Source organism: Clytia hemisphaerica, unplaced genomic scaffold (genome assembly GCF_902728285.1).
Source record: "Clytia hemisphaerica strain Z4C2 unplaced genomic scaffold, Clytia hemisphaerica genome assembly, whole genome shotgun sequence".
In the NCBI taxonomy this organism is placed as follows: domain Eukaryota; kingdom Metazoa; phylum Cnidaria; class Hydrozoa; order Leptothecata; family Clytiidae; genus Clytia; species Clytia hemisphaerica.
In genome coordinates, this window is record NW_027104025.1 from 356,662 (window position 1) to 370,486 (window position 13,825).

The window sequence follows — 13,825 nt, forward strand, 5'->3', positions numbered from 1 at the left end:
TTAAAGAGATACGCCGTTCCAGCGTTGTCCGAGACAACCATCTTTACCATGATAATTAAGCTCGTTTGGCTGGCTGTCATTTTTGAGAATCTAAATGTATCTTTTACTTTTATAAGATTTGTTGCCTTTTCAAAGGAAAATTAGATATAATACATTTTTTCTTTTTGGCAAGGGAAACATCCTTAAGCTAGCCTGAGATTAGATTGTGATTGTTTTCTGCACACCATGCTGAAGCTCTAAAGGTATGTGTGAAAACAAAACAATCTGCGGCGAATATGCTATCTCGAATTTGCGAGGACTACGCTCGTCTATAGGACTGGAAATGCAAAAAGGTGCGTGATTGTGCTTAAAAATAGGGCACTGTATCAGGTATCATAGTTTTTGACTTTCCGGCGCACAACAAGATTCTTATTGTGGAATTTTGCGTGGGAGGACTATTTCCTCAGATGGTTAATTTTCAAGCGCCGACAGAGAATTACCGTGCCCGTAAAGAAATTATGACCAGCTGTTATCAGGTTACCTTAAGCAAATTCTTGCATTTTTTAAGGAAAATCGACCAATACCATTTTTTGTGTCTTCCAAGGAAAAAATTACGTATCACAATCTAAAATGTTTCAAGAGAATTAGCTGAATCAAACTTTTGCTACTTTCACCAAGTTTTCAACAAAAATCCCCTTCTGTCTTGAAAAAAGGTTGAAAATGGTTGAGGTTATTTTTAAAGCAAATCAAATCGGAACTGCCATTCTTTAATCTACTTGCAAAACAGGAAGACCTTGCATTGCTAAAATGACGACGGGCCTGCACATTAAACTGCACAGAGTTGCCCGTCGTTAGGAAAATTCATTGTGACGTCACTTTTTTCAAAGGAAAATGAACACTGCGTTGACATCATTCGTCCTAATTTTCATTTTGACGTCAGAAATTAAAACAATTCTTGGTCTCCTTTCGCTTGTATTTTGGCTTTTTTCGCTATTTTTCTGAATAAAGCGCGAAAAATCAATCAAAGCTTAAGGAAAGGGTTAACAAGTAAAATAATGACCGTTTTTTTGGGCTGTACACTGTGAAATGTTACCATCGGCCAACGCAACAACCTTGCAAACTCGGTCGTTTCTTGAACTTGGACAATATTTCTCAGTACAGCCCTCACTAACCGGTCATTATTGTATTAACGTTGCCTGAAAATTGTCACCAAAGTGGCATGAAACTACCAGTAGCAGAATAAAAACGTGTCTTTCTTTCTGATTGACATCGCTCTTCTTATGTATCGAGCACTGTAAAATACTGAAGAAATACTTATATTCAAGTAGTGGTAATTCAGGTTCATCTTGATACAAATTTCACAATACAATAATCATCTCATTAATATCATTGAAATAATATTGTTTTGAAAAACTCGAAAATGTAAAAACTATTTACGTTTAAGTTTACTCTGTTCTGCTTCTTTAAAGAAACCATGACAGCGTTTTATCAGTTATTCCCTTAACAGTGGTTTCCACATGGAAAAAAGATACTCAAAGAAAATGGATTTTAGACTCGGGAACTGTTTTATGACGATCGATTAATGATAAAGATAGCGATACCAGCGCCCAAGGCGGAAAGGGCGCCAACCCATCCTAAAGTAAACGCCCATCCATAGCTATATTGCTTATAAATGATGTCCTCTTTGATATTGATGAAGATACTCAATGCGAAAACAAAAAGTAATTAGCAGGGCTATAAAAATGGCATTCCCATGTGTTTTATCATGTGTCATAAAAGTGATACCACATATCACTGCTCCAATACTGGCTAATACGGACAACAGCATAAAGGCTTGGACACAACGCCATTTGGGCGGTACCGTCACACCATATGGTTGTCAAACGCCCATGAAACACCCCGTGAATAATCCTTTCTTGATGTTGAATTCCAACTTTAAATCCACTATGAAAGTAAAAAATGAAATAAAGCTGTATGTAGGTTGCTGTATTGCAATTAACGTGGCTAAACTAAGACTACGGGGAGGAAAAGGAAAGAAATTAGGATTTTAGAGCTTTTTTCGGGATAATTTTACCTTTTTTAGCTGAAAAACCACTCAGTTTGCGGGGAGAAAAGAAAAGTGCTATATTGACGATAATAATTGTTTCCCTTGTATATAAGGGACCCTCGCTCCCACCAACCAAAAATCGACGGCTGCATCCTCTGCATGCGATCACGACACTACTGTTTTTTTTAATAAAATCTAACCGTTTGTGGGCGTTTGTGTATTTATTTGGAAATTTAAAATTAACAGTGGGATTGAAAAGTAACTGAAATAGAAAATAGAATAAAGCCTCAAAATAATTAGGTACCTGGTAGGGAGTCTTCTGGAGCACTGCGGCGATTTCTGATTGGATTTTTCTCCTCAGTCTTTGCAGGGTTTATTGGTTTTGCCAGATGTTTGTCTAATATGGCTACAAACATTAATTATGGTTGATTAATAAGCATGTCGGTAAAATTTGATAGGATGTATTTGGATCTATTTGTAGATTATAATAAGCAGCAAATCGAGTCAACATTTTACATATAAGATCACAGAGCTTCCATACAAACCATGAAAGTCCTTGATCGAAATTTTTTTTGAAAGTGGTACTCTAATGGTAGCATTCCTCAATGGCATAGCATTGAGGGCGCTACAATCACGGTTGAAACATATTGAGAATTCGGGTTATTTTAACGTTTTTCAAGATTTAAAGCTCCGGCGAGAAAGTCGATTTTCACTGGGCGAAATAATGTCTTTCAAATCGTTTGAAAGATGTAGGAAGGTCACATTTCCACATCTTTCGACAGAGTTGAAAGTTGGTCTTTCAACAAAAATTGGAAAGATGTGCACCTTACCTTTCAACATCTTTCGACCAGATCATCTTCCCATCTTTCCAAAAAAGTTGAAAGACGACCTTCTCAAACTTTCAAACAGGCTGGGAAAATGAAATTCCCAACTTCCTAATATGTTGAAATTTCATATTCTGACATCTTTCGACAGGTTTTAAAGTTGGTCTTTCAACAAGGATTGGGAAGTTGTGCACCTTACCTTCCAACATCTTTCGACCAGGTCATCTTCCCAACTTTCCAAAAAAGTTGAAAGACCACATTCTCAAACTTTCAAACAGGCCTGAAAGATTAAATTCCTAACTCCCTAATATGTTGAAATTTCATATTCCGAAACTTTCCAAATACTTTGGAAGATGATTTTTGCTTTTCTTTCATTAACAAGTCTTCAAAAGTAAATGAGAGATCTTTTAAATAATTTGTGTTTATGTGCGGATAAATTTTTTCTGTGACATTCAAACGAACAATTCATATATTTACAAAGCATAGAAAACAGAAAATATGAAACAAAATAGTACGGTAGTGATGACTTTTTGCTAAAAAAATTAAGTAGTCTAAATAAAATAATTCTGAATGACAAATTACACGTTTCGTATAAGAACAATTTTAATAGAACACGAGGCTGAAATTTGGCCAAAACCTAAAAACAATTAAGAACAAACTGAGCCTCAGCTTTCAGAAATTATTAAAACACTAATTTCAACAGATTTTAACTGATTCTTAAGTAAAGAAACTAAGCGACTAAGAACATCATAAGAACATTTAAGCCTGAAAAATTGCAAAAATTAAGAACAGCCCAGCCTGAGCAAGAATTTACTGGTTCTTATAAAAATTGCGTGTAATTTCTATAATCTAATTTCATTTTCAATAATATAGTAGCTAATCTAAATTATAATTTTTTAGAATCTTAGTCCCTATCAAGGAATAGATTGGCCATAGGGCTTCAAAGGACATTACAGGATACATTGAAATTTCCATTCCCGTAAGTGCGAAATCCTCGTTAAATACTTTGGGAATACTTTCTACAATGGGGATCAATTCTACTAAATTATAGACATTTTTATAAGCATACTGCTAACAAGCATATCCAGACTGATCCCTTGGAAAATTAAACATTGCCTATAAAGCATATGCTGAGCCTCAGTTAACAAAGTTTCAAATAATTTAATCTCCTAAATCACAACAAAAAACAAGCATAATGTGTAAACTGCACTATTTAAAATACCCTTATACATAAATATAAAAAAATTGTGTGATCCCTTTGCGAGTTTGAGAGAGAGAGAGAGAGCAAACTTTCAATGTTTAGGAAACTGGAATTGATTACTCACATCGTCGTCAAAAAGGTTCAACCGGGTGTTTCAAAACTATTTCTAATATTTTTTTGATAATTAAAACAAGACTCTCGAATCCGAGTGTTAAGTCAAAATTCCTAGAAAAAAGTCAAAAAGTTTCTTGAATGGGCGGATGGTGGAACAAAATTATGATGGGCGGTGGGGGTTTAGGGAAGATTTGGGCGCCTGAGGGTATTAGCCGGTATTATAATTATAAAAAGTAATGAAGTAAAAAATATGAAAAATATAAAAATACTGTATAATAAATTAAAAAATTATGCAAATCACTCTAAAAGATGACACTATGAATAATGAAAGCTATGCCAAATAAACTCTTTTGTGCTCAATTATAGGGGAGGGTAGAAAAACCATAAAGTACAAGTCATTATTAAAAACTGATATTAAGATGATTTTCCCAAAATGCTCTAGTCTGAATAAACGTCCCACCTACTTTGTAATTTTTTAAAAAAAATTGTGGACTCCACCATTTTGACAAAATTAATTTCAGGGGTAAACCAAAAGTCTCTCCATTTTCTCAATTTAACATATTCTGAGATATTTTTGAATGCTTTTGAAGAATATTTTCAAACCTTAAACACATTATCCAACGAAAAATCTACACAGTAAAAGAAGCATAAATCTGACAGAAAAAATTCATAAAATGGGAGGGGGTCTTAATAAAATTATATTACGGTGATATTTTCCAAAAATATGACCCACAATCTCACTCCAGTCCTCAGTTTAGTTGTTCACTTATTAGACTGAGGTTATTGTGCTATAGAACATGTGATATGGTACGGTATTGTCAATCCCTTGAAGATGGTACAGATTGACTCTTACAATTAAGCATTAAAGAGTACAAGAATACCTTCTATCATTCAGCAACCAATTATTGCAATGAAAATATTACCAAGTTATTATTTTCGAAGTTGAAACGAACTACCACATGAAGCATATAAATATCTTGATTGCATGGCAGCAACATACATTTTTGTTTTGCAGCATCGTTTTTCAAGTGCATTTCAAAATCAGCCAGTAACTGTCCTGGGGGTGTCCTCACGTCATGACCCTAATAAAACAAATAGAAATTGAATCAGTATTGAAATCCAGGCATACAAACGGTGTATAACTAAAAGAGGTTTGTAAAATTGTTGATAAGTTATTTACAGCTTTCAGTAGACTATAGTAGAAAGACCCTTTAGTAAGACAAATTATTCAGATTGTTTCTATTTCTAAAGAGTTCTAAAAAAGGTTACAAAAACCTATTTTCAAAATAATTTCAGGTCAAGACTTTGTGTACTGTAACAAAATTTTAGCTTCTTTTGATGCACAATGGAATAGTATCATCAATAGTCTTGTATTACTGGATTATATTACAAAAAATACTTACTGTGTTGTATTTTGTTCCTTGTTCAATGGATAAAATGAAATCCCCAAAACTTCAATGGCTCAATGTCGACACACATTCAATGTATCCTATAAACATGAAAGCTTTATGAAAATTTGACACACTGTAAAGCTTGCCACCTCAGAGTTTAAAAAGTAATTTCCCTGTTCTACACATTTTTTATAAGCAATTAGGCTGCTAAGGCTTGAGACCTCAAATTTGTCAATTTTTTTCCACTATCTCGAAAAGTGACAGCTGTTTTAGATGATCTAACCATGGCAAACTATAGCCCTTTGGCCCAATACACATAAATATGGTATAATATTAGGGGTATTCAAAGCAATTTTTTCAGAAAATGGACCAGAATGCTAAGTAACCCTAGGCCTGACCAGAAAATTTGGAGTTGCTTATTAAAAAATGTGTATTTAATCATTTCATCTTTTTCAGTTCCATAGCAAAAACGAAAACGTCAACATTTCTTTGTTTTTAGTCTAAAGAATTATGTCTCAAAGGCCTACCTTCAGCTATGTTATAATTTGATATTCCACATTGAGTTTAATTTAACATCATTTTTTACTTCAACCATGTTATGACAAAATCTTCATTAATTCTAACAGGGAAGTCAGAATAAGAATCTTCCAAAATAAAATGATCTGACAGCTTGCATTCCAACCAACCAACCAACCTTTATTTTATCTCCTGAAAATGGAAAGACAACTAGTTAAAACAAAAGTGACCAGCTTTGGTCCAGAGGGATCAAGCAGTTAGTACAAGACATCATACCAGTTGGTACCTGGTGGTGGTGTGTTATGTGAATTTAATTTCCTTACAACGCCAGAATGCAGCTAATGTTTCAGATGCAAATATACCGCGCGGAGCGCGTAGCATAGGGTTAGGGATTTGCACCAGGGTGGCTAAGCCACCCTGGTGCACATCAACCCCTCACCCGGCCGGCGGTGCACCCACCCAGCGGTGCATACGTGTGGTGGCTTCTTCGGAGTAATGGCGATCATAACAGTTAGCCTAACTTGTCAGTCAGACTTATTTATATATAGTACTAAGACCTTCATATAAGTAACCCCAAATAACGATTTTTAGGCAGCTAGCTTGGCCTAGTGGATAGGGCAATGGTTTCGAAGCCTATATGTTCCCGGTTCGAGACCCTCTGGTCACTATTCAACTTGAAAAAAATTATCCAGTCCAGCCGAATGCATCTGAAGCTTTAGCCAAATGCAAGATGTCAATAATGTAATTAAAAAGTGTGAGTTGTAAAAGTAATTACTGTATATAATCTCTCAGTTTAGTTGACACTTTGTTGGTATCTTCATTGTGTTACAGCAAAAAATTTTGTTTTCATTTTAGTTTGTATCTTTGAAAGACCACGTCGGATTTAGGCAGGGCTGTCGGATTTAGGACCACTCACGATATGTGTGATAATGTTACCAGCTTCTTACGAAAAGGCATTTAGATGACATGTCTCGTACTAGCTGCTTGACCCTAAATAGATCCGAGATCATTTGAATATACTTTTTGTAAATATTTCAATGTTGGAACTAAAAGATATAAAAGAAATGATAAATCACAAATGTAATGTCTCTGATAGTTCTCTATCTCCCCCCAGTCATTACTGAAGGGAATGACGATAATATATACACGTGTGCGCAAGCCTTCAAATGAGAGGCTGGTTGAAAGTTTCTGAATGTAGTTCCATAATGTACTAACAAAAGCTTGTGTCTGAAAGTCTTTGACGTACATAAATAAACAGTGTTCAACGAAAAGTTGTGTTTGAAAGTTTCTCAAGTAAATCAACAGTGTTCAAACGAAAGTTCATGTTTGAAAGTCAGTAAGGTAGCTTGGAGGTTTACGAATACGACTTGATCTTCGTAAGGCTGGAGCTTGCGCGTTGGTTGTAGGTGTTGGATCCAAAGTTGATGTTGGTCCGTCGGAAGAAGGTGCTGCGGAGGGGTTCTTTGATGGATGTGTCTGCTCAGTCAAGCGAGCACGTGGTGTTGGAGATACGCCGGGAGCATAAGTTGTTTCTCTTGGTGTGTTGAGCAGTTGTTGGGCTGTAGGAGAAATTGGTACCGGGATGTCGCTCCCGACGAATTGTGGTGTTTGATGAACAGGTACGTAGCGGCGGAGAAATTTACGATTTCTGGGAGTGACACGTCTCGATCCATCTACACGTACAACGTATTGGTCATGTTGTCTGACTTCGACGACAGATCCGGTTTTGTCCCACTTTTTTGGATGGGGGCCAACTTGGTTCTGCAATCTCACTCGATCACCAACACGGAGTGGGGGCAGGCGTCTTGTGTGCTGCTCCAACCGTTCAGCAATCTTCATGTGACGATGACGGAGTGCGTTCTCGCGGTCTTGGAGGACGTTCTGCCATGTGGAATGTGGTAGGTATTTACCAGGAAGGATTGGAATAAAATCTTTGATGGGACGGCCAAATAAACACATGGCGGGTGAGAGCTTGGTGTCCTGGTTAGGTGTGTTGCGATATTGTAACATTGCACGTTGGAATGATTCGGTATCGAGCTCCCCATTCGGTCCAGAGTTGTCGGTGAGCATTCGCTTGACGGTCTTGACACCGATTTCGGCGCGGCAGTTGCTGTGTGGGAAGGCAACAGATGAACGGCGATGCTTGACGCCCCAATTCTTCAGAAAAGTTTCAGTTGATGACGCGGTGAATTCTGGACCTCCATCAGATGATAACTCGTCCGGTATTCCGTAGGTAACAAAGGAGCGTCGGAGACAATTTATTAGGCTGGTGGCACCCTCTTTGGACTCTTCAACGATGGGCCAGTTTGAATATCGATCAACACATACGAGGTAATAATGTCCTTTGTGGTGAAAGAAGTCACCACACAGATATTGGAAAGGATACTCTGGGTATGCGAGAGGCGTTGGTGGAGCAGATGGTTGCGATGGGGCGATGCGGTCACAATGGTTGCAGTTGTTACGTTGTTTGACAATGTCTTTTGAAATACCAGGCCAAAAAACAGACGAATCAGCTCTGGCGGTCATGGATGTGACACCGTGGTGTGCCGCATGCAGGGCAATCAGGACGGCTTGTCGAAGCTGCTTGGGAATGATGACTCTGTCCTTGTAGAGAGCGACACCATCAACGGTTGAGAGATGATCTATGAATTGATGGAATGGTTGAACTGAAGCTGGAATTTCGTTTTTGCTAGCTGACATGTTAGAGTCGATGAAGTCAATAAGCTGTTTCATCTCAGGGTCACTGGCTGATAGTAGACGTACTTTGTCCCAAGTGATCGATTGGATTGATTGGAGAGTATAGTTGGATACATTGATGGGTGCAATGTCATCTTGGAGAAACAATGGTTCTGGCGAAGGATCACCCGTTGGATATCTTGACGTTGCATCAGATGCACGGTGTTTCAGTCCAGGGATGTGATACATGGAAAATCGATAGCGTAGGGTGAGTTCTTTCAGGTTCTCAAGCCGGTTGTTGGGTATGTCATCCAAAGAGCGATTGGTGAATAGACCCAAAAGTGGTTTGTGGTCGACAGCAATGATCAGTTCTTTACAACCAAGGACGAAATGTCTTGCCCTATCAAGGGAATACGCAACTGCAAGAGCCTCTCCTTCCACAGGTGCATAGCGTGATTCAGCTGGGCTGGTGAAACGACTGCCGACTAGAACGACTTACCACCCATCTTTACAGCACTGTGGTTTGATACTTTTGCACGAACAATGTTTCTGATAGAGTAAGAATCCTACACCGGTTTTCGACCAGTCGGTAGCAAGACATGTAGGCAATCCTTTGTCGAAGATCTTAACGCCTTTTTCGATTTCGCTAACGATATGCAGTTTCGACTGTTCAAATGCATGCTGGAGTTCGTCCGTCCAGCAAAACGGAGTCTTTGGTTTTAACAATTCACGGAATGGCAACATTGTCTCTGTCATACTAAAAGCATACGAAACTTGGTTTATGAGCCCGAACCATGAACGAACGTCTGTTATGTTTTTTGGTGTCGGGAAGTCAGTGATAGCCCTTAGCATGGATGGAGCTGGTCGTACAGAATCAAGGGTGATCTCGAACCCCGCAAATTCAACAATGTTCTCTCCAAATTTGAATTTCGATGGGTTTTGGATTATCCCATTCTTTCCACAAATGTCTAACCACTTGCACGCTTGGTAAAAACTAGTTTCATGGTTGTTGGAAGAAGGTCCTTCTTGTTGAGTCCAAGACGTTGGATGTGTTTGAAACTGATGAGGCAACTCTGACATCCCGTATCGGCCATTGCTCGGACTTGAATCGTTTTTGACTCGAAGGCAATTGGTTTGAAGCCAAGCTGGAGGTAGTCTTCTTCGGCAACTTGGATGGACAACGGAATGAAGGGCTGCGATTTTGACGATCGCTTTTTCCAGGTGTTGGTCGACGGATCGTAACAATGGTGAGCAATTGGCGACTCTGTAGAAGCGTTGGAAGAAACAGCACATAGGGTATTGAAAACACTGTTGGATTCTTCTTGGATCGAAGCATTGTCAGATTTCTTTTCCACACGTTTAGGTTTATCCTTGCTTCTGCACACGTGGTCAAAATGGTGAGGTCTGTGGCAATATCCGCAAGTGTGGTTGAACGCAGGGCAAGAGTTTCTCCTAGACTGAGACGTGGAGTTTGTACCGTGACCAAACGTGCCACAATACGAACATTTAGAGTTTTTATCAACTTTGTCAGTCTTATCAGTTTGTGAGGATTGTTTCAAAGTGTCTCTTTTAGATTTTGAGTAGTTACTTCTGATGGCAGCAGCTTGATTGTCTAATAAACGATTCGCTGATCTCTTGCCTGCCTCTTTGGCTTCAACAAAATGAAAGACTTCCTCTAAGGTCATGTCCTGATTTGTATGACCTAAAAGTTCTAATTGAATGTCGGGATCACCAATCCCACGGCAAAAAACATCACGTAAAATTTGTTCGGTATAGTCTACTACAATGTTACACTCATCTCCTGGGCAATCGATAACGTATCTGCATACTGCAGCTTGTCCCCGGAGGCGGGCACCGAAAGCACGAATAGATTCCTCTTGGTCCTGATGCATGTTGTTTAGAGCGACTCGGGCAACCATAATATTTTCCTCTCGGACGGCAAGTGATTTGATAGCTGCTAAGATGTCGTCCTCTGTCTTTTCGGTTAGTGGTCCGACAGAGGATCTTGTTAAATCTTTACGTAATTGTTCCTCGCAACACTCAAGCAATTGAATAATAATTTCTCTTCCAGCGACACGTGTGGCTTGTTTATACTCATTCCATCGGGTCAGGAAGTACGTCCAGTCTTCAGATGTGCTGGATGATACGATTGTTGGGCGCTTGACTTTCTCCACCTTGGTTGTGCCTTGACCTGCTTGGGCTGGACCGTTATGTGTCGAATTGGCGTGGGCGGTGATAAGGGCTGCAACAATGACTGCCTCTGTGTCTGGGGTGGCATAGTTGCACCCAGGGACGGGGCAGTTAACAGACGGCATATTTAAACCAAAAGTTCCAACATAAATAGATCCGAGATCATTTGAATATACTTTTTGTAAATATTTCAATGTTGGAACTAAAAGATATAAAAGAAATGATAAATCACAAATGTAATGTCTCTGATAGTTCTCTAGACCCCCTACTTGTTTGATTATCAAGAAGAATTCCTGTATATACATTACACATTATAATAGAAAGAAAATTGGTATTAAAACGTCCTTGGTGGAAAACTTTTGAAAAGGAGGCTTTCACCTAGGGGGTGGGGCACTGATCTAGACAGCCGACAAGGATGTGCCGTTGGAGTTTGAAAAGTGGACCCTGTCAGATATGAATTTTCAGCAAAATTGGGACTCTGTCAGAAGAAAATTTTTCCCATTTTCACCCTGAAAAGTGGCAAAATTAATAAAGTAGATGAAAAATTAAAAGAATTTTCTGATTTTCACCCTGAAGATTGTCCAAAATAGTAAAAAATCGAAATTTTTGGGAACCTGTCATATACCGTGAGATTGGGCAACTTGCATCAGTGGAGGCTAACATGCATAGCTCTCGAATGATTGACCTGGCTGGTTGGTCATTAAAATACAACATTAAATCAAAACAAAAATGGTAGAGTACTACTACTAGCAGAGCTGCATGCGTAGTTCATCTGTTTTGAAATTTTCTGATTTAATTGGTCAGCCATCTGATGGAGCCTAAAAATGGGACCCTGTCACCAGCAGCGACACATACCCAATTTTGCCTAAGTGCCTCACTAGTGCCTCCCCCTGGGAGGCTAATACCCTGAAGTTTTTCAAAAGTAAATTGTTGTGGAAAATCCACATCGTCCACTGGGGGTTAACAGACTATAACTGGAACGGCCCATAGCTTTGAAAAGCTGTGGTGTAGCCATGTGTATCACATTTCAATCATACTTTTTGTGTCCAGACTGGACACAAAAAGTATGATTGAAGTGTGGTTGATAATTAGAAATATATAAAAAGGAGCTCACCTTAGCTTCTCTTGATTCCCATTTCATATCTTTAGAATAAAGTTTCCATTTGCACTGCATTTTGGCTTTGCTTTGGTTTGTTGTCTTCCTCCATCACACACACACACACTGCCTTCCAATCCACAGCTTCCAGTTTCAAAATTACAAAAAGAAATTTTGCTGGCAATCATAAAATAATCAAAGTTTTTTTCCCGGGGGTTTGCAAAAGTACTTCCAATAATGTAGATATTATATTTACAGTATTTAACCATAAACTGTGTATATAATACACTTAGAATTATCTCATTTTACAAGAAATTTGACACACTATTTTAGTATCTTCTTGTGTTTTAAACGTCAAAAAGTATGCTTCAAATAGTCTTTTTGATCTCCGGTATTCATCAGTGCGGACTTTGGTTCGTAAACGTTCTGGCGCGTAGAAAAACCAAGAGAAGTTCATCTTTCGAGAAGTTGAAAGACGTCGAAATACGAGCGTCGAAATTTTTGCTTTTTTTATAAGAAAATTTTGGCTCAGGCTGGGCTGTCTGGACTGTTCAAAATTTTTCGAGGTTTTTAGGCTTAAATGTTCTTACGATTAGTTTTTTTCCTTAAGAAATTAAAATGGCTTAAAATCTATTAAAACCCATTGAAATCAGCAAACTCGTGTTCTTTTAAAATTGTTCCTATAAAAAAGCGTGTATTTAAAAAACATTAAACATTAAACATTAAACGTAAAAGTGTAAAAGTTCGCCTTTCGAAAAGTTGGAAGACGTCGATATACGAGTTTTAGACATCATTTTGAAAAATTGAAAGTTTCTATTTCGAAACTTTTGAAAGACAGAGAAGTTCGTGGTTCGTCTTTCGAAAAGTTAAATTAAAAGACGTCGATAAATACGATCTTTTTAAAAAATTGAAAGTTCAAATTTCGAAACTTTTGAAATACAGAGAAGTTCATCTTTCGAAAAGTTGAAAGACGTCGATAAACGACTTTTCGACATCTTTTTGAAAAATTGAAAGTTCATATTTCAAAACTTTTGAAATACAGAGAAGTTCGTCTTTCGAAAAAAAGAAAGTTGTTGGAAGATGAATTTTCAACAAAATTCAACAAACTTGTAAGTTCGTCTTTCCAAATCTTGGAAAAATAGAGAAGTTCATCTTCCTAAAAGTCGAAAGACATCGAAAGATGAGCTTCCAATATCTTTCAACAAATTTGAAACTTCATCTTTCGAAAATTTTGAAAATTTGTTGAAAGTTGATCTTCTCAACATCTTTCGAAAATGGAAAGACAAGATTTCGCCCAGTGTTTGGGCTATCCCTTTAATTTAATCGAATATTTCAATTTGGGAGGGATTTGCTTCCAGGCTTTTTTCTGAGCGTTATTGGAATATTTTTTAACTTTAGGATCCTCAGATCATAAGAAGTTAAAACCTACTATAGAGCACTTACAAGTCAATTGTGGTTTCAAAACTTCCCGGTGAATTCCCCTTTTTTCTCAAATATTATGACCTTGATTTTAGTTCAAAGATGACAACTATGACTTATTCCAGGGTTTATAAACGTCAGTTAAAGAAAATAAACCCATACTTCAATCATGAAGATCATTATTTTTGGCAGCTAGTACAATTTAAAGCAAACAACTAAGTAACAATATATCAAATAAGTTCCTTACATAAATCGAGGTTTGGAGTGTTATATGTCATCCATCCAACACCAACAACAGATGTTAATAAAATGGCAAGGATAACTAAGCAAGCAATGAAAATTCCAATCTTCTTTCCTTCAACCATGACCAAT

The 13,825-nt window shown here is 37.8% G+C and overlaps 1 protein-coding gene and 1 long non-coding RNA gene across 2 annotated transcripts; both read right to left on the minus strand.

The window, feature by feature from the left end:
* Nucleotides 1-1,482: 1,482 nt before the first annotated feature.
* LOC136811609 (uncharacterized) lies at nucleotides 1,483-13,825 on the minus strand. Its single transcript, XR_010847254.1, has 3 exons — nucleotides 13,701-13,825; nucleotides 2,331-2,432; nucleotides 1,483-1,923 (listed from the first exon to the last, which is right to left on the minus strand). It is a non-coding gene; the product is annotated as an uncharacterized lncRNA (long non-coding RNA).
* On the minus strand, nucleotides 7,359-11,087 carry LOC136811604 (uncharacterized). Its single transcript, XM_067068232.1, has 2 exons — nucleotides 9,722-11,087; nucleotides 7,359-9,233 (listed from the first exon to the last, which is right to left on the minus strand). The coding sequence occupies exons 1-2, from the start codon at nucleotides 11,061-11,063 to the stop codon at nucleotides 7,393-7,395; spliced, it is 3,183 nt and encodes a 1,060-aa protein (XP_066924333.1). The 5' UTR covers nucleotides 11,064-11,087; the 3' UTR covers nucleotides 7,359-7,392.